The sequence below is a fragment of the Geotrypetes seraphini genome, chromosome 5 (assembly GCF_902459505.1).
Source record: "Geotrypetes seraphini chromosome 5, aGeoSer1.1, whole genome shotgun sequence".
Lineage (NCBI taxonomy): Eukaryota > Metazoa > Chordata > Amphibia > Gymnophiona > Dermophiidae > Geotrypetes > Geotrypetes seraphini.
Window position 1 is genome coordinate 268,252,573 of NC_047088.1, and position 21,020 is coordinate 268,273,592.

Consider the following 21,020-nt stretch of genomic DNA (forward strand, 5'->3'; position numbering starts at 1 on the left):
CCGTCTGGCAGCAGATGCGTTCCTCCTAGATTGGTCCAATCTGTTCCTGTATGCTTTCCCTCCTCTGCCTCTCATGTTACGAACCTTGTTCAAGCTCAAGAGGGAACGAGCCACCATGATTCTGATTGCTCCACGGTGGCCCAGGCAGCATTGGTTCTCCCTTCTACTTCAACTCAGTTCCAGGGAACCTTTTCAACTTCCAATATTTCCTTCTCTACTTACGCAGCATCAGGAGACCCTTCTGCATCCCAACCTCCAGTCTCTACACCTGACAGCTTGGTATCTCTCGGGCTGACTTCACATGATTCTCTGCTGTCTCAGTCCGTTCGTTCTGTTCTGGATGCTTCCAGGAAACCGGCCACTCTTCAATGTTACAATCAGAAGTGGACACGGTTTTCTTCCTGGTGTCTTCTTCATCATCATAATCCTACGTCCCTTGCAGTGGAGACATTGTTGGATTATCTGCTTTCTCTGTCTGACTCTGGCCTCAAATCTACCTCCATCAGAGTCCATCTCAGTGCTATTGTGGCTTTTCATGAGCCAGTCCATGGGAAACTCCTTTCAGCTCATCCCCTGGTCTCCAGATTCATGCGAGGTCTTGTCAATGTAAAACCACCTCTTAAAGCACCTCCTGTAATCTGGGATCTTAATGTGGTTCTCTCCGCTTTGATGAAGCCTCCATTTGAACCTTTAGCTACTGCCACTTTCAAGTTTCTCACTTGGAAGGTACTTTTTCTTATTGCTCTCACCTCTGCCAGGAGGATCAGTGAGATCCATGCACTAGTTTCAGACCCACCTTTCACAGTCTTTCATCATGACAAGGTGGTTCTGCGTACACATCCAAAGTTTCTTCCTAAGGTTGTCTCTGAGTTCCATCTCAATCAATCTATTGTTCTACCTGTCTTTTTCCCAAAACCTCATTCTCATCCCGGAGAACAGGCTCTTCATACTTTGGACTGTAAGCGGGCTTTAGCTTACTATTTAGATCGTTCTAAACCCCACAGATCATCTCCTCAACTTTTTCTGTCCTTTGATCAGAATAAATTGGGACGTCCTGTTTCTAAACGTACGCTATCAAATTGGCTTGCAGCGTGCATTTCATTCTGCTATGCTCAGTCCGGACTAACACTGGAATGTTCAGTCACAGCCCATAGAGTGAGAGCTATGGCAGCATCTGTGGCTTTCCTCCGCTCCACGCCTATTGAGGAAATCTGCAAAGCTGCTACTTGGTCCTCAGTTCATACTTTTACATCTCATTATTGTCTGGATACATTCTCCAGACGGGATGGTCTCTTCAGCCAATCTGTTTTGCAAAATTTGTTTTCCTAATGGCCAACCTTCCCACCATCCCTCTTTTTGTTAGCTTGGAGGTCACCCATCAGTCAAGAATAGCTGCCTGCTTGTCCTGGGATAAAGCACAGTTACTTACCGTAACAGGTGTTATCCAGGGACAGCAGGCAGATATTCTTGCGTCCCTCCCACCTCCCCGGGTTGGCTTCTTAGCTGGCTTATTCTAACTGGGGACCGCGCGCCTCTGTCGGGCGGGAAGGCACTCGCGCGTGCGGCCTACCAGAACTTTCCAAGTTCATAGAGTGCAATCACTCTAAAATTGTCCGTACCGGGGCTCCGTCGGTGCCGTCGCCCATCAGTCAAGAATATCTGCCTGCTGTCCCTGGATAACACCTGTTACGGTAAGTAACTGTGCTTTTTAGAGGCTTCTAGAAAGCCTGCCACTAGACAATGCTATCACCAAAAATGGACTAGATTTTCTACATGGTGCATCTCTCATATAAGGAGCCTCAAGATTCCTCCTTATCTTCTGTTCTGGATTATCTTTTGCACTTATCAACCTTTGGCCTCAAGTCTACATTGATCCGAGTCCATCTCAGTGCAATTGCTGCTTTCCACCAGCCTATTGAAGGGAAACCCCTTTCTGCTCATCCGGTGATTTCCAAATTTATGAAAGGACTTTTCAATGTCAAACCTCCTCTCAAACCACCTCCAATGGTTTGGGATTTCAATGTTGTTCTTACTCAATTGATGAAGCCTCCATTTGAACCAATGTCTACAGCTCATCTGAAATATCTCACTTGGAAAGTGGTGTTTCTCATTGCCCTCGCATCTGCTTGAAGAGTCAGTGAGCTGCTAGCTTTAGTTGCTGATCCACCTTTCACTGTTTTCCATCATGATAAGGTGGTCCTTCGTACTCATCCTAAATTCTTGCCTAAAGTGGTTTCAGAATTTCATCTCAACCAATCTATTGTACTTCCAGTGTTTTTTCCAAGGCCTCATCCTGGAGAATCAGCTCTTCATACTCTGGACTGTAAACGTGTTTTGGCCTTCTATTTAGAACACACCAAACTACACAGATCGGCTCCTCAACTTTTTGTCTCCTTCGATCCGAACAAGTTGGGACATCCAATTTCTAAGCGTGCCATCTCCAATTGGATGGCTGCTTGTATCTCTTTCTGCTATGCCCAGGCTGGACTACATCTACAGAGTCGAGTCACAGCCCACAAAGTCAGAGCAATGGCAGTTTCAGTAGCTTTCGTCAGATCCATTCCTGTTGAGGAAATTTGCAAAGCTGCCACTTGGTCCTTGGTTCATACTTTCACTTCTCATTATTGTCTGGATGTTTTCTCCAGATGGGATGGCCATTGTGGCCAGAGAGCGTTACAAAATCTGTTCTCCTAAGTTGCCAACTCTACCACATCCCATTCTGTTTAGCTTGGAGGTCACCCACATGTGAGAATAGGCTGCCTGCTTGTCCTGTGATAAAGCACAGTTACTTACCGTAACAGTTGTTATCCAGGGACAGCATGCAGCTATTCTCACAACCTACCTACCTCCCCTGGTTGGCTTCTTGCTAACTATTTCAACTGAGGAGACTCGCCCTATGCTGGGCGGGAAGGCACTCGCGTATGCACGGTGAGGTAGAATCGAAACTTCCGAGTGTCTACAAGCAAGTCTGCTTGCAAGGCTGTCCGCATCCGGGCTCCATGGATGATATCACCCATATGTGAGAATAGGCTGCCTATATGTGAGAATAGCTGCCTGCTGTCTCTGGATAACAACTGTTACGGTAAGTAACTGCTTTCTCTGCTTTTCTTCGCGTGTTTCTATGGTTTTTTTCTATAACATAAATATGATTTCAATTTTAAAAAGTACAATGAATTAGTTGAGATCAGTCAGTGGCTTGGTCCTCTTTAGAAGACAACTTTCTGTTCATCAGAAGAAATAGAAAATGAGAAATGGGGGCCTAAGAGGTTTTACTTTAAATGTTGCTACTCTTTGGGTTTTGGCCATGTACTAGTGACCTGGATTGGCCAACATGAGAACGGGCTACTGGGCTTTATGGACCATTGGTCTGACCCAGTAAGGCTATTCATATGTTCTTATTTTTTAAATCCTCTACAGTTCTAGGCTTTTTTGGAAACATTCATTATGCAAGCAAAGATCTGCAATATGCAGATTGGATCTCACCCTTCTCCCCATTCTAGTCATGAGAACAAATGGAGGGACCGCAATAAGACAGCTCTTTCTTTCCTATCACTATAGAGGTTTCAAATGCTAAATACTAAGGGCCCCTTTTTACAAAGCTGCAGTAGCACTTCTCCCACAGCAAATGCACCGAAGCTTGTGGAAATTGAATGGACTTTCTGTACATTAGCTGCAGGGGGATCGCTACTGCAGCTTTGTAAAAGAAGCCCTAAGCATATGTTTCATTAAAAAAAAAAGAGATGGGACACAGTTTCTTATCCAATAAACACCACCCAATAAGAATTATCTAAACAGTATGTTTATTTTGTCAAATTTTAATGAAAATACCAGAACCATTATAAAAGCTGCTGAAGTATTTTATTAACAAATGGATCTTTGTTATCCATAGAGGAATAAATCTTTAGTAAGCCATATTTCTCATGATTACGAGTTATGGTCTTTAATACTCCTCTCCTTCCTCTCCCTCACCCTCGCCTTCCACACTGTCAGTACCCACTTCTTCGTAATCCTTCTCTAGAGCAGCCATGTCCTCCCGGGCCTCAGAGAACTCGCCTTCCTCCATCCCCTCTCCTACATACCAGTGCACAAAGGCACGCTTGGCATACATCAGATCAAATTTATGGTCCAGGCGAGCCCAGGCCTCAGCAATAGCTGTAGTATTGCTCAGCATACATACTGCACGCTGCACTTTGGCTAGGTCACCTCCAGGCACCACAGTGGGTGGCTGGTAGTTGATTCCAACCTTAAAACCAGTTGGGCACCAATCTACAAATTGTATGGTACGCTTTGTCTTGATGGTGGCAATAGCCGCATTGACATCTTTTGGCACTACATCCCCACGGTACAGCAAGCAGCAAGCCATGTATTTGCCATGGCGTGGGTCACATTTCACCATCTGGTTGGCTGGTTCAAAACAAGCATTGGTGATCTCAGCTACAGAAAGCTGCTCATGATAGGCTTTCTCTGCCGAGATCACTGGGGCATAAGTAGCTAGTGGGAAATGGATTCGGGGGTAGGGTACCAAATTGGTCTGGAATTCTGTCAGATCCACATTCAGAGCACCATCAAACCGGAGGGAGGCAGTGATGGAGGACACAATCTGACCTATCAGCCTGTTCAGGTTAGTGTAAGTTGGGCGCTCAATGTCCAGATTTCTTCTACAAATGTCATAAATGGCCTCATTGTCTACCATGAAGGCACAGTCAGAGTGTTCCAGTGTAGTGTGCGTGGTCAGGATGGAGTTGTAGGGTTCAACCACAGCTGTAGAAATCTGAGGAGCTGGATAGATGGAGAATTCTAGTTTGGATTTCTTGCCATAATCAACAGACAGACGCTCCATCAACAAGGAGGTGAAACCAGAGCCTGTGCCACCTCCAAAGCTATGGAAGATGAGGAAGCCTTGAAGTCCTGTGCACTGATCAGCCTGTGGAAAAATAAAAACAGAAAATTTATAGTAGGCAAAGACCATACGGCTATCCAAACTGCATATCCATACCAAGTGCCAGAATAGAATACCTAAGGGATTGTGAACCCACTAGGGACAAAGAAAGTACAGTATCTGTATGTAATGTGTATTAGTTAGGTGCCAATGACTCGTGCTTAAGTCCGAGCAACTTGATGAATTACAGATCTAAAAAGATATCAGTTTTGTGCTAGGCTGGTAAGGATGTAATGTGTATAGCACTGCATATGAATGGTAGTGCTATAGAAATGATTAGTAGTAGTATCATATCACTGAATAATAGAACATATTATGAAGTTTGTGAGCAGTCAAGTATCTTCCATGTATCTTATTAATCACAGTGTGGTTCATCTTTGTGCAAAGTAACACATTACTAGATTTCCCTGGCCGAAAATGGTCCCCCCCCCTCTTCCAGCACCCTGAGCAGACAAAATTACATGTGAACTTGTGTGGTGTACATACTTATCGGCTTGTTATAAAGGGGCACTCTTGGACTTGTGTTTAGGTCAAAATAAAAATCACTTTACATTTCCATCTTCAGATGTCTATTGGTTTGGATTTTTATTTATTTTAGGTATTTATATATTGCCTATCAGTTATTTAAGAGGTTTACAATCAGGTACTAAAGCATTTTCCCTCAAGCATTTGATATGGTACTACAAATCTGGGCTACAGCAACGATTCTGGATTCTTTACGAGGAGAATTGTTCCAGCACTTGGTAATGGAACCCATGTGGGATGGGGTCGTACTAGACTTAGTGCTTACAAACGGGGAAAGTGTTTCTGATGTTACAGTGGGTGATCATCTGGCATCTAGTGATTACTGCATGGTACAATTTAATATTAAGATGGGTATAAAGGGCTCATTCAAAAGTAAAGGTTCTAGACTTTTTTAAAAATGAACTTTGTTCAGATGGGGGATTACGTCAAGGAATTGTCTGCATGGGAACGTCTGGATGGAGTGGAAATGCGGTGAGCAAAACTGAAGGTTATCCCAGGACAAGCAGGCAGCATATTCCCACACATGGGTGACGTCACCGACGGAGCCCCGCAGCGGACAGCCTCGAAAGCAAACTTGCTTGAAGATCTCGAACTTTCGAGTGCTGCACCGCGCCTGCGCGCGTGCCTTCCCGCCCGAACTAGGGGGCGCATCTCCTGAGAGGATCCTCAGTTCGTTTATTTCCGCGGAGACAAGAAGACACGTTTTCTTTCTCTGCAGCATTGCCTTCTCATCACCGCGGCTGTTTCTTAATTTTAAGTCGGTCGCTGTGTTCATTTATTCTTCTTATTTTCTTTTTACTTATAAAAAAAAAAAAAAAAAAAAGTTATTCTTTTTTCCTTTCGGTTCGGCCGTCGAGCTTTGGGCCTAGGCCTAGGCTCCTTCGTTCGACACGGACTTTATTTTTTCCATGTCCCGGCCTCTTACCGGGTTTAAACGCTGTCGACAGTGTAATCGGGTGATTTCGGTCACCGATCCCCACTGCCGTTGTTTACAGTGCCTGGGTTCCTCTCATTCCCCAGAAGATTGTCATCGCTGCTTTACCCTCACTCCACGAGCTTTTCGGCGGCGTTGTGCTCAATTTTTCCAACTTTTTGGTATGGAGCAATCTTCGGAGCCGGCCTCGACCGTGGCGGCTGCACCGGTCTCGAAGGCCTCGACTCCGACGACTTCGACGCCTGTGGTCTCGAAGGCCTCGACCCAGACTCCGGCTGGAGTTTCGGTCTCGAAGGCCTCGACCTCTTCTCCTTCGTTGACTTCGAAGACGACGTCTTCCACGAAGCCTTCTACGGGGGGTAAGTCTCCGAGTTCTCTTTCAGGTGCCGTATCCAAGAAGCCACCAGAGTCCTCGGCGCGACCACTTTCAAAGCGTACCTCCAAGATAAGGGAATACTCACCTTCGAGGTCGCCCTCTTCGGAGCGTACTGCTGCACATACGAGGTCAGAACCTTCTGTCTCGGTGCCGATGCTGGAGGACATGTTAAAATCTATCCTCACCACTCAAATTACTTCTTTAGTGGCTCAACTGGTCCCGTCCTCGACCTTGCCTCGAGTTGACCAGCCTGTGACTCAACCGGAGCTTCCAGTCTCTCGAAGCCGATCCCGGACACCGAAAAACATTTCTTCATCGGAGTCGTCTCCGGGCTCACCTCCTCCGAAGCATCGGTCGAAACATTCGAGACATGGGGCCTCCAAGCTTCGGAGGGAATCTTCGACGTTGGATACCGAGGCTTCTTTGTCTCGTTCTTCGAAGACGAAGCAGGGTTCTCGACATCGAGCCTCCACTCGAAGCCCTTCTCGATCCAGAACCCCATCGAAGCCAGTCCGTCGGGACAGTTCTCCACATACCTCGACTCAGTCTGTGCCTCGTACACCGGGTACTTCTCCATCCAGGGGTCTGAAGAGGAAACATTCTCTTACTCCACTTCACAGTACAGCTTCTTCTCCCACTGTGCGTATGGAATCAGACATTTCCACATACTCTAGAGAGGATTCTCCATCCTACTCAGTACAACACAAATCTCGCAGTGGCTCTCCTGAAGAATCATCTGACCCAAAATCAGTTTCTTTTGCCAAATTTATCTTTGATATGGGCCAGGCCCTCAAGCTGGACCTTCATTCAGACTCTAAATATACTCCTGAGTACTTGGCGGACATGGAGCTTCCCCATCCTCCTAAAGAGTCACTCAGATTGCCTATGACTCCTGTTCTCCAGCAGACCTTTACTCGCAATATGGAGACTCCTTATTCTATCACTGCCATCCCATCTAAATTGGAATCTCGTTACAGGACGGTTCCATCTAAAGGTTATGAAAAGTCTCAACTCTCTCATCAATCTCTGGTAGTAGAGTCATCATTGAAGAAAGCACATCCCTCCAAAATTTATGCTTCAGTCCCTCCTGGTAGGGAAGGCCGCACCATGGATAAATTTGGGCGACGTTTATACCAAAATTCTATGATGGCAAACAGAGTTTTGAATTATAATTACATTTTTACGTCCTATTTTAATCACTTTTTAAAGATTTTGTCTTCCTTTTACCCGGACATCTCTACCAATCGTCTTTCAGAATTTAAAAATATCCTTAAGACTCTTTCTCAATTGAGACTTTTCATGCTACAAGCCTCCTATGATGCCTTTGAACTCTCGTCTAGAGTCTCAGCATTTGCAGTAGCCATGCGTAGATTAGCATGGTTGAGGATAGTGGACATGGATCCTAACCTTCAGGATAGATTGGCTAATCTTCCTTGTCAAGGGAATGAATTATTCGATGACTCTATTGAGGCAGCTACAAAGCGTCTTTCAGAACATGAGCGCTCTTTTGCTTCCCTCATCCGTCCAAAACCTAAAACTGTACCAACTAGAGGTTTCAAACAAACTCCACGTCGCTATCCACTGAAAACAACTCCTGCTTTTTCTAGACCTCCTGCTCGTCGTCCTCCTCCTCAACAACGACAACAAAAATCTCAGACTCCTGCTAACTCTAAGCCTGCTCAGTCTTTTTGACAATCTCAACTTGAGCATTCAAATTTCTCTATTTCCAAATTCTCCCCTCCCCATAGGGGGTCGCCTGTCCACATTTTATCACCAATGGGAGCTCATAACATCAGATCTCTGGGTCCTTACCATCATACGAGAGGGATACTCTCTTCGACTCCTTCAGGTGCCTCCAGATCGCCATCCAAGAGAGTGTCTTTCAAACCAGTCGCATCTTCCTCTTCTTCTCCAAGAAGCTCGAGCTCTTCTTTCTCTTCGAGCAGTAGAGGAAGTCCCTCTATCTCAAAGGAACTCGGGATTCTACTCCCGTTATTTTCTAGTTCCCAAAAAGACGGGGGATTTGCGACCGATTTTGGATCTCAGAGCTCTCAACAAATTTCTAGTCAAAGAGAAATTTCGAATGCTCACTCTGCCAACTCTGTATTCTTTGATGGATCAAGGGGATTGGATGTGCTCCCTCGATCTCAAAGAGGCCTATACTCATATCCCTATTCATCCAACATTTCGCAAGTACCTCAGATTCCAAGTGGGAAATCTTCATCTTCAATACAGAGTTCTCCCCTTCGGACTGGCTTCTTCCCCCAGGGTTTTCACAAAATGCCTTGTGGTGGTAGCTGCAGCTCTTCGCAACCAGGGTCTCCAAGTATTTCCATACCTAGACGACTGGCTCATCAAAGCTCCCTCTCTTACAGGGGTTATTATAGCGACCCAACAGACTATTCTTTTTCTACAAAGTCTGGGATTTCACATCAATTTTCCCAAATCTCAGCTGACTCCTTCTCAGTCTCTCCAGTTCATAGGAGCAACTCTGGACACTATCAATCTGAGAGCATACCTTCCGCAACCACGTCAGGATGCACTCATTCAAATTTCTCAACAATTTTTCCAACTTCCCACTGTTCCAGCAAGAAAAATGATGATTCTGCTCGGTCACATGGCCTCTACAGTTCATGTAGTTCCTTTTGCCAGGCTTCATCTTCGCATTCCTCAATGGACACTGGCATCGCAATGGCAACAATCAGTGGATCCACCAACTCGACTGATTTCCATCACTCCTTCTTTAAAGAAGTCTCTCCGTTGGTGGATGCTCTCTTTGAATCTTTCAAAAGGTTTACTGTTTTACCCTCTTCCTCATCAAAAGGTCCTCACAACCGACTCGTCAATGTACGCATGGGGAGCCCATGTGGACGGTCTTTGCACTCAGGGGCTCTGGACCCAAGCAGACCGGAGCTGTTCTATAAATCTGTTGGAACTCAGAGCGATATTCTATGCTCTCAAAGCTTTTCAACATCTACTTCACGACATGGTGATTCTAGTACGTACGGACAATCAAGTAGCCATGTATTATGTAAACAAACAGGGAGGGACAGGATCTCATTCCCTTTGTCAAGAGGCTCTGAAATTGTGGCAGTGGGCGATTCCCCGCAACATCTTCCTCAGAGCAGTTTACATTCAAGGTCAACACAACTATTTGGCGGACAAATTGAGTCGTCTTCTACAACCTCACGAATGGACACTCAATTCTCCTACTCTTCGCCAAATCTTTGCCCGTTGGGGTACTCCGCAGATAGACCTGTTTGCGTCACCTCTCAACTTCAAACTGCCTCAATTTTGCTCCCGCATCTACACTCCTCAACGTCTCGAAGCGGATGCGTTTCTCCTGGACTGGAGGAATCAGTTCCTTTATGCTTTTCCTCCGTTTCCTCTAATTCTCAAGACTCTGGTCAAGTTGAAATCAGACCATGCCACCATGATTCTGATAGCTCCTCGGTGGCCCAGGCAACCTTGGTTCTCCCTTCTACTTCAACTCAGCACCAGGGAGCCTCTACTTCTACCAATTTTTCCTTCTCTTCTCATGCAGAATCAAGGAGCTTTGCTTCATCCCAATCTACAGTCTCTACATTTGACAGCTTGGTACCTTTCTCTTTAACAGACTTTTCTCAATTCTCTCCGTCTGTTCAAGAAATTTTACTTGCTTCCAGAAAACCATCCACTAGACAATGTTATGGTCAAAAGTGGACAAGATTCTCTGCTTGGTGTTCTACACATAATCTACCACCCAGAGCTGCTTCATTGACATCAGTTCTGGACTATTTACTTCATTTATCACAATCTGGACTTCAGACTACATCTATCCGAGTCCACCTTAGTGCTATTGCTGCTTTTCATCAGCCTTTGGATGGAATATCCCTTTCTGCACATCCTATGATTTCTCGTTTTATGAAAGGCCTTCTCAATATCCATCCTCCTCGTAAACCACCTCCTGTGGTTTGGGATCTCAACGTTGTTTTAGCTCAACTTATGAAACCTCCTTTTGAACCACTTGACAAAGCTCATCTTAAGTATCTCACTTGGAAAGCTGTGTTCCTCATCGCTCTCACTTCTGCTCGTCGTGTCAGTGAGTTACAAGCGCTAGTAGCTGATCCACCTTTCACAGTTTTTCACCATGACAAGGTTGTTCTACGTACTCATCCTAAATTCTTGCCTAAAGTCGTTTCAGAATTTCACATCAATCAGTCTATTGTTCTACCTGTATTTTTTCCAAAGCCTCATTCTCACCCAGGAGAGGCGGCTCTTCATACCTTGGACTGTAAACGTGCTTTGGCTTTCTACCTGCAACGCACTCAACTTCACAGAACATCTCCTCAACTTTTCATATCCTTTGATCCAAACAGGTTGGGTCGTCCTATATCGAAGCGTACCATCTCCAACTGGATGGCTGCGTGTATTTCTTTTTGTTATGTTCAGGCTGGTCTTCCTCTTCAAGGTCGAGTGACGGGCCATAAAGTTAGAGCTATGGCGGCATCTGTAGCTTTCCTCCGATCAACTCCTATTGAGGAAATCTGCAAGGCTGCCACTTGGTCCTCGGTTCATACTTTCACCTCTCATTATTGTCTGGATACTTTATCCAGGAGGGATGGCCAATTTGGCCAATCTGTTTTGCAAAATCTTTTTTCGTAAATTGCCAACTCCCTCCATCCCCTTTTACTTAGCTTGGAGGTCACCCATGTGTGGGAATATGCTGCCTGCTTGTCCTGGGATAAAGCACAGTTACTTACCGTAACAGTTGTTATCCGGGGACAGCAGGCAGATATTCCCACAACCCTCCCACCTCCCCTGGTTGGCTTCTTGGCTAGGTATCTGAACTGAGGATCCTCTCAGGAGATGCGCCCCCTAGTTCGGGCGGGAAGGCACGCGCGCAGGCGCGGTGCAGCACTCGAAAGTTCGAGATCTTCAAGCAAGTTTGCTTTCGAGGCTGTCCGCTGCGGGGCTCCGTCGGTGACGTCACCCATGTGTGGGAATATCTGCCTGCTGTCCCCGGATAACAACTGTTACGGTAAGTAACTGTGCTTTATTGTAAGGGTGACAAGCCTTTATGTGTGGCAAGTAAGTAAAAGAAGGCCGCTTTGCTTCTCAAAAGTAGCTGAGAAGGTAAGGAATAAGCTAATAGCTTTCATAAAATACAAAAGATCACAGAAAGAGGAAGACAGGGAAAAATAACTGGAAAAATTAATAGGCTGGTCGAGAAGTCAGAAAAGCAAAGGTACAAATGGAAGAAAAAATAGTTGAGGAGATAAGGACTTTTTTTTAGATATATCAGTGATAGGAAGATGTGCAAAAGTGGCATTGTGAGACTCAAGTGAAGGGGAGACATATGTAGAAGCTAATAAAGATACGATTGAATTGCTTAATAGATATTTCTGTTCTGTGTTCACAACTGAAGTGCTGGGAGCGGGACTGCAGAAGACATGTGAATAAGGATGGAGGAGTGGTAGACCTTGATTGATTTTCGGAGGTTTGTGTTCATGAAGAGCAAGCTAAATTAAAGGTAGACAAAGTGATGAAGCCAGATGGTATACATCCAAGGGTCCTGAAGGAACTTAGGGAAGTTCTGGTGACTCCACTGACTGACCTTTTCAATGCTTCTCTAGAGTTGGGGAGTGGTACAGAAGGACTGGAGAAGGGCAGATGTGATCCCTCTATACAAAAGTGTAAGTAGGGAATTACAGGCCGGTAAGTCTGACTTCTGTGGTAAGCAAATTAATGGAAACGCTTTTAAAACAGAGAATTGTCAAGTTTCTGGAATCCTGTGTATTACAGGACCAGAGGCAACATGGATTCGTTTATTTATTCTTATTTATTCATTCAATTTTCTATACTGTTCTCCCAGGAGAGCTCAGAACAGTTTACATGAGTTTATTCAGGTACTCGAGCATTTTTCCCTAGAGGTAGGTCTTGTCAGACAAATCTGATCAATTTCTTTGACTGGGTGACCAGAGAATTGGATAGAGGATGTGCACTAGATGTGGTGTGTTTAGATTTTAGCAAAGCCTTTGACATTGTTCCACACAGACATCTAATAAATAAACTGACAAGCTGGATCAGGAATTGGTTGAGTGGAAGACAGAAGGTAGTGGTCAATGGAGATCGCTCTGAGAAACGGGATGTTACCAGTGGTGTGCCTCAAGGTTCTGTTCTTTAACATTTATGTAAGTGATATTGCTGCAGGGTGTCAGGTAAGATTTGTGTCTTTGCGGATGATACCAAAACCTGCAATCGAGCAGACATCCCAGATGGTGTGAATAACATAAAGAAAGACCTAGCAAAGCTTGAAGAATGGTCTGAAATTTGAAAGCTAAAATTTAATGCTAAGAAATGCAAGGTCATGCATTTGGTCTGCAAAAACCCGAGAGAACGATACAGTTTAGGGGGTGAAGAACTTATGTGCACGACAGAAGAGTGGGACTTGGTTGTGATTGTATGTAATGATTTTAAGGTGGCCAAACAGGTTGAAAAGGTGACTGTGAAAGCTAGAAGGATGCATAGGAAGAGGTACTAGAGAATGGCATGGTGACTGTTACCGCAGGAACAGGGGAAAAATTAGACTGGTTGCCGCAGGTACAGGAACAAGGTCATTTACAACCATTTATCCCCGCAGTAAAGTATCTGTTGTGAGTTGCGTCCCTTCCCACCCCTCCCGGTCAGCAACAGCACCCCCTCATGAGTCCAGCAGCCCCCTTCTCTTCCTATTGCGGGTCCAACAGCCCACCACCCTTGCACCCTCCCAAAAGCGGGCAGCAAAATAACCTGCAACTCTCCTAGGTCAGCCCCTTTGCACTTCCTGGGGCAGGCCTACCAGCCTGTTAAAAGCTTCCTGTATGCAGGGCTGCTCCAACCGGAACCTTTTTGCCGCCAAGAATCTAACCCTTAGAATATTGTGTACAATTCTGAAGACCGCACCTTCAAAAAATATATAAAAAGGATGCAGTCGGTCCAGAGGAAGACTACTAAAATGGTACGTGGACTTCGTCATAATGCATAAGGGGTCAGACTTAAAGATCTGCATATGTGTACTTTGAAGAAAAGGCAAGAGAGGGGAGATGTGATAGATGTTTAAATACCTATGTGGCATAAATGCACATGAGTTGAGTCATTTGAAAGGAAGCTCTGGAATGAGAGGACATAAGATGAAGTTAAGAAGTGAGGCTCAGGAGTAATCTAAGGAAATACTATTTTACAGAAAGGGTGGTAGATGTATGGAACAGTCTCGCAAAATAAGTAGTGGAGACAGTCTGAATTCAAGAAGGCGTGGGATAGGCACGTGGAATCTATTAGAGAGAGGAAGAGATGATGGTTATTGCAGATGGGCCATTTGGCCGTTATCTGCAATCTTGTTTCTATGTTACAGTAGAATCTGAGCTAGCCAGCATTCAATTAACCAACACCCTCAACGAACTGGCAAAAAAAATTGTCTCCTGTGCTCCTAAGCCAATGTCCAAAGTGATGCTCCTGACCCAATAGCCTCCCTCTCTCCAGCCCCAGAGGCATCAGCAGCAGCCACAAATCTCCCTACCTACCTCTATTCTCAAAATAGCAGAGCTGGTCCTGACCATCCCCTCAATTCTCAAAATAGCAAAGCAGGTCCTGACAACCTCCTCCCTCCATTCCTGAAGCAGCAGAACCAATCCTGACAATCCTCCTCCCTCCCTCATTCATCTGATGATGTAATGGCAGCTGGCAAGCAGAGGAAGCACAGGTAAACAGGCAGCTTCTGGCCAGCCCCAGCAGGGCCTTTCCTCTGCTGCCAGGGCTGGCCGAAGCTGCCTGTTTACCAGCACTTCCACTGCTTGCTGGCTGCCACTACAGTGTTGAGTAAAGGAGGAGGGAGGGGGGTTGACAGGACTGGCTCTACTGCTTTGGGAATGAAGGGAGGGAAGAGGTTGTCGGGACTGGCTCTACTGCTTTGGGAACGGAGGGAGGGGGCAGGACCGTGGCAGAGAAGACAGCTCAGAAGACCCGACGGTAGCTTGCAAAGATCGCTAGCACTAGCGATCTTATGCAGGCTGATAGATTTAGGTAAAGTTGATGCCGGAAGGCCAGGGGAGAAGCCGGACACTGCAGCACTTCCTGACTGAACCTCCCTCCTCGTTCTCTAAAGCAGCAGCGGCCGGCCAGCAAGAACAGCGCTGCTGCTCCTGCTTTAGTGGGCGAGGGGGGAAGGTCTGAATTGGGAAGTGAATCGGTGAACTGATTCAAATCGTGAATTGGGCAGCACTATTATCTACTGCTGGATCCTAGTGTACAAGATGTCTTCATATGCCATGGTCACCGTCAAATCATCATCATTCTTGATTATTATTATTGTGCTTGCACTGTATTTTCTAGATACACGGAAAGGAAAGCCTTAATTGTTTCACATTCATATCTGACACAGAGGAAACATTTCTCAGCGTTTTACTGAATGCATCATCTGCCCCCCATGCTGCAATCTCAGTACTGGGACTTGCTTTCTCTGGCAGAGCTGATTTCTACTTGGTCATACTCATAAATTGGATTTTAGCATAGAAAGCTGCTTACCAGCTTCCGGATCCTGTCCAGCACGAGATCAATGATCTCTTTGCCAATGGTGTAGTGCCCACGGGCATAGTTATTTGCAGCATCTTCTTTGCCTGTGATGAGTTGCTCCGGGTGGAACAGTTGACGGTACGTGCCTGTACGAACTTCATCTGAAAATTGACAGTTTGAAGTGGTGGTTAGTTCTGTTCTTGTTATGAGATTATAGAAATTTTTAAATAAATTTTATCATCCAGCCTATTGTAAATACTGTTAGTTATTTAATTCATTACTGCCAGAAAAAAAGCCAAGGCATGGCTGTTTAGCCAGGTTGTAAATGAAAGGCTTTAATCAGGGTGGTGTTAGGTATTTTACTGAAGAAATTGGAGGGGTAGGGTGGTTTGGAGAAAAAGTGGTGGGTGGTATTGTATTTACAGTAAAATTCATAGGAGGGGGGTTATACTGTAATGTTTTGTTTTATTGTAATGCCTATGAGCTGATTGGGTGAGGAATATAATTAAGTTGAGATAAACAAACAAACTAGTTCCTTTTTCAACTCTCAGTCCAGATGTGAGGATGAAGGAGAAAGATGAAAAGTGCAGGGAGGAATTGGATGAAGGAGAAAGATGAAAAGACAGGGGGGTGATAAGAGGGAAGAGATAAAGGGAGGTGAGAGAAAAAACTACATGTTGGAATATATAGAGGGGGAGGGAAAGGAGTGGACACTGGTGATGGAGGAAAGAGAAAGGGAGGTGAGAGAAAAAAACTATATGGAAAGGGGAAGAAGGAAGTGAAATGGAAAGAGGAAAGAACAAAAAAGAGAAGCTGATTTTCAGGATCGGTAAGAAAGCGAGAGCCTTGAAACTGTTTTCTACAAGTGATGCATTGCATTAGAGCAATTTTCAAACGAACTCCTCAAACTCGGCTGTATGTTCCTTTTGGTTGAATAAATAGAAATAAAAGAAAAACAATGCTATCTCTTTTCGAGAATAACCTAACACTTTTTGGTTAAATATCAGTTTTCCTCAGGTCCAGACAATATGAATGGCATAAAAATAAAAACCCAAACTTAACTGGCTGCATTTGTGTTTGATATGTCAATTGGTTCTTACATGACAACTCCAGCTGTGACGAACTAAGGCCAATACTTGCACGGTCTGTATAAGGCAATTCAGATTAGGATGGGCTGGAAACTCCAGTAACTTGGAAAATAAGGATGGTACTGGGCAGACATTTACGGTCTGTGTCTCGGAACTGACAAGAAGGTTTGGATAGGCTGGAGTGGGCTTTGACAGCAACTCCAGGAGTTGGAACCTAAGGACAGGGTTGGGCAGACTTCCCAGAAGTGCAAAAGAAAGATGATCATCAATTGATAATGAGTGAGACTATGGGGCAAGCTGGATGGACCATTCAGGTCTTTGTGTCATCATCTACTATGTTCCTGTGAAAAAGAAATAGCAGAATATAGAAGTAGAACTGAAAGCATTCCAGCAGAAGTATCAAAGGAATATAGGGCCAGGGCCAGATTCACACTATGTTAGAACATATATTTGTGGGTCCCTCTACCAGGGATACCCATGGTTTACTTCTTTTTCACCACTGCCCCTCTTCTCCCCTTATACATGCACGTTTCTCCTCTCCAGAAGAAGCAGAGCCTAGCTGTAGGTATGTAGCAGTAGTGTAATAGTGCATGAGTCAATTGGTAGAGGTAGAGAGAGGACCCAGTTCCCAAAAGTGAAATTCAGAGCCAGTCCTGATTTTAACTGCTGGTATCAGGGACTACAACTAGCACATTGAACATAAAACTAGCCTTACTGAGTTAGACCAATGGCCCATCTTGCTCAGTAGCCCTTCTTCCCAGTGGCCAATCCAGGTCACTAGTAGCTGGCAAAAACCCAAACAGTAGCAACATTCCATGAAGTGGGATAAACAGTAAGTTCAGAAATAGGACTGGCCAAAAAAGTCTCCTTCCTGGAACTGGATAAGGTGGCAGCTCTGTAGTAATGAAGGGGCTAAGACAGTGCATCGCAAACTGCCACGGCACACTACTGTGCCTTCTGAGATTTTAAGTGTGCCACGGCTCTGGTGCCTGTGTCAGCTGACTTTTGGATATGTGTCTTCCGGGACTCCTGCCTTCGACGCGTGTCTTCCTGCCTTCTGGGACTCCTGCCTTCTGACACGTGTTTTCCTGCCTTTGACTTCTCTCTGCACCCCCAGACCAGCAATGGCAACTCTGTGTGGTTTTAACTTTGGCACACAGCTGCCGCTAGCAGTAGTTTAGCTACGATTTCATCAGGCAGCCTCGAGGCCTTTGCTAGGCCCGAATCGGTCTGACCTAGCAAAGGGCCCAAGGCTGACTGATGAAACCATGTATAAACTACTGCTAGCAGCAGCTGTGTGCCGAAGTTAAAACCACACATTGAGCTGCTGCTAGCCTATATAGAGGAGAGGTATACTGGACAGGGAAGAAGGGAAGGGAGAAGGGGTACTACTGGACAGGGGGAAGAAGGAAGAGAAGGTACTGCTGGACAAGGGGAGGAGGGAAGGGAGAAGGGGTACTGCAGGACAGGGGGAAGGTAAAAGGAAGGGAGAAGAGGTGCTATTGGACCTGGCAGAAAAGAAGGGAAAGGAAAGGTGCTACACACTGGAGGGGAGGGTGATATGGTGCATGGGGAGAGAGCATGTTGGGGTGGGAAGGAGGGATGCCAATTGAGGAAAGAGGCAAGGACAGAAAGAGAAAGCGTGCAGGAGGGAGAAAGTTGGACTCATGGAGAGGGCAAGATGGATGGGAAAGACAGAAAGGAGGGAAGAAATGTTACACTGGGGAAGGGGGAGAGGGCAGAGAGTGAAAAGTTGGATTCATGGATGGAGGGAGAGAGAGAGAGAAATGCTGGTTCAGGGAGGAGAGGGAAGGATGACCAGAGGAGAAGCATGCAGGAGGAAGAGAGAAAAAAATGTTGGACTGGTGGAAAGGAGGGAGAAATGTTGGACTGGGAGGGGGACCAGAAAGGAGGATGGGAGATGGACTGCAGGGGGCAGAAAAGAGGAAGGGAAAGAGAAATGTTACACTGGGGGGGACTAAAGGAAAGGAAGGAGGGGAGTTCGGTAGCACTATAGAAATAATAGTAGTAGTAGAGAGAGATGCCAGATTATGGGAAGGAGAGGAGAGAGATGCCAGACTGGGAAGGGGGGGCAGAAAGGAGGAAGGGAAAGAGAAATGTTACACGGGGGAGAGATAACTAGAGAAAAGGAAGGAGGGGAGTTCGGTAGCACTATAGAAATAGTAGTAGTAGAGAGAGATGCCAGACTGGGAAGGGAGGAAAAGTAGGAGAGAGATGTCAGACTACTGGGGGGGGGGGAAGGAGAGAGATGTCTGACCATGGAAATAGGGAGGGAAGGAGAGAGAGATAGGGAGGGAAGACAAGACATAGAAAAGTAGATTTTGAGAAGCAGGAAAATGAAAATATTGAATGTTAAGTTAATGCCAAAGATGGATGCAAGGCAGAAAGTGAAGATGGAGAGAAAAACAGTCAGTGGTAGAGGTGCTGATAAAGGACTGCATCATTGATCACCTTGACAGACACGGTTTAATGGTGACCAGCCAGCACGGTTTCAGCAAAGGCAGATCTTGCCTGACGAACTTGCTGCACTTCTTCGAGGGAGTAAACAGGCGGATAGACAAGGGCGACCCGGTTGACATTGTATATCTGGATTTTCAGAAGGCGTTCGACAAGGTTCCATATGAACGACTACTTCATAAAATTGCAAGCCATGGAATCGAGGGTGAAATACTCACATGGATTAAAAACTGGCTGGAGCATAGGAAACAGAGTGGGGGTAAATGGACAATAGTTGGACTGGAAGATGTCACCAGCAGGGTGCCGCAGGGCTCCATGCTTGGACCTGTGCTCTTCAAAATCTTTATAAACAATCTGGACATTACGACGAGTGAGGTGATTAAATGTGCGGATGATATGAAGTTATTCGGAGTAGTGAAGACACAGGGGTATTGCGAAGATCTACAAAGTGACATAATCAAGCTCGAGAAATGGGCATAGACATGGCAAATGAGGTTCAACGTGGATAAGTACAAAGTGATGCATGTCAGTAACAAAAATCTCATGCACAAATACAGGATGTCCAGGGTGGTACTTGGAGAGACTTGGGAGTTCTGATCGACAAGTTGATGAAGCCGTCTGTACAATGCGCTGCGGCGGCAAAAAGGGCGAACAGAATGCTAGGAATGATAAAGAAAGGGATCACGAACAGATCGGAGAAGATGGTTATGCCGCTGTACCGGGCCATGGTGCGCCCTCATCTGGAGTACTGCGTCCAGCACTGGTCACCGTACATGAAGAAGGACATGGTACTACTCGAAAGGGTCCAGAGAAGAGCGACTAAAATGGTTAAGGGGCTGGAGGAGTTGCCGTACAGTGAGAGATTGGAGAAACTGGGCCTCTTCTCCCTTGAAAAAAGGAGACATGATTGAAACATTCAAAATACTGTAGGGAATAGACTTAGTAGATAAAGACAGACTGTTCACACTCTCCAAGGTAGGGAGAACAAGAGGGCATTCTCTAAAGTTGAAAGGGGATAGATTCTGTACAAACGTAAGGAAGTTCTTCTTCACCCAGAGAGTGGTGGAGAGCTGGAACGCTCTTCCGGAGTCTGTTGTAGGAGAAAACACCTTTCAATGTTTCAAGACTAAGCTGGACAAGTTCCTGCTAAACTGGGACGCAGATGAGGCTGGGCTCATTTAGAGCACTGGTCTTTGACCTGGGGGCTGCCGCGTGAGCGGACTGCCGGGCAGGATAGACCACTAGTCTGACCCAACAGCGGCAATTCTTATGTTCTTATGGCCCTGGAAACATAGTTAAAAGCACAGAAAAATAAAGTCACCAGACAACAAAGGTAGGGAAAATGATTTTATTTTCAATATAGTGATTGAAATGTGTCAGTTTTTAGAATTTATATCTGCTATGTATATTGTGTTTATATGAAAAATAAATGGAAAAAATTGCATTACAAATTAGTAAAGGGTGGGATCTGGGGAAGAGTTTGGGTGGTCTAGGGTGGTTGGGGATACTCAGTTGATATTTATTAGACTTCCCTGCTGGCATGCCCTACTGGCATTTCAGGGCCTCTGCGCATGCGTAGATGTCAGTGTGCCTCAAGCCGTGGCCACTACCTTTAGTGTGCCCTGGCTTGAAAAAGTTTAAGAGACTGGGCTAAGAATAAGAGAAATGGGGCACTTAATTTTCACACTTAATTGCCTTTTGTACAAATCAGAGATGCCAAGGGTGAACTGCCCTAAAGTGTGATTTAAGAGCAGTGTGTCTGAAGTGTACATGTACAAAGTTATACATACAAAAAAGCCTAATAAATGAAAATAGAAAAAATATTTAGTAACATAGTAACAGATGACGGCTAACTTTCTACAGTGCTTCTGAAAGGACAGTGGAGGCAGTATTACAACTGTGTTCAAAGGAATTTGCCCAAGGAATGTAATAGTATACAGTGGTTCTTAAAACTGTATACCTAATGAATATGCAGGAGGCAGATTTGCATATAATACAGGTGACAGGCATGCAAATCTGCCTCATGCATATTTATCTACACTTCTCCAAATCTGTGAGGGTTAGGGGCAGAGCCAGCCTGCGAATATGGAAAAATTGCGGATAACTTTTAAGGACCAACTCTGACCCACTCGTGCCTCCCTCCTGCATCCC

At 45.4% G+C, this 21,020-nt stretch overlaps 1 protein-coding gene across 1 annotated transcript in view; it reads right to left on the reverse strand.

The window, feature by feature from the left end:
- Positions 1 to 3,781: 3,781 nt before the first annotated feature.
- The window catches only part of LOC117360831 (tubulin alpha-1A chain-like), a 29,537-nt gene continuing 12,298 nt past the window's right edge, over positions 3,782 to 21,020 (reverse strand). The window contains exons 3-4 of the mRNA XM_033945295.1: positions 15,316 to 15,464; positions 3,782 to 4,924 (exon numbers count right to left, since the gene is read on the reverse strand). Of these exons, the coding sequence (XP_033801186.1) occupies positions 3,941 to 4,924; positions 15,316 to 15,464 (1,133 nt within the window). The 3' untranslated portion in view covers positions 3,782 to 3,940. The remainder of the gene's footprint in view (positions 4,925 to 15,315; positions 15,465 to 21,020) is intronic.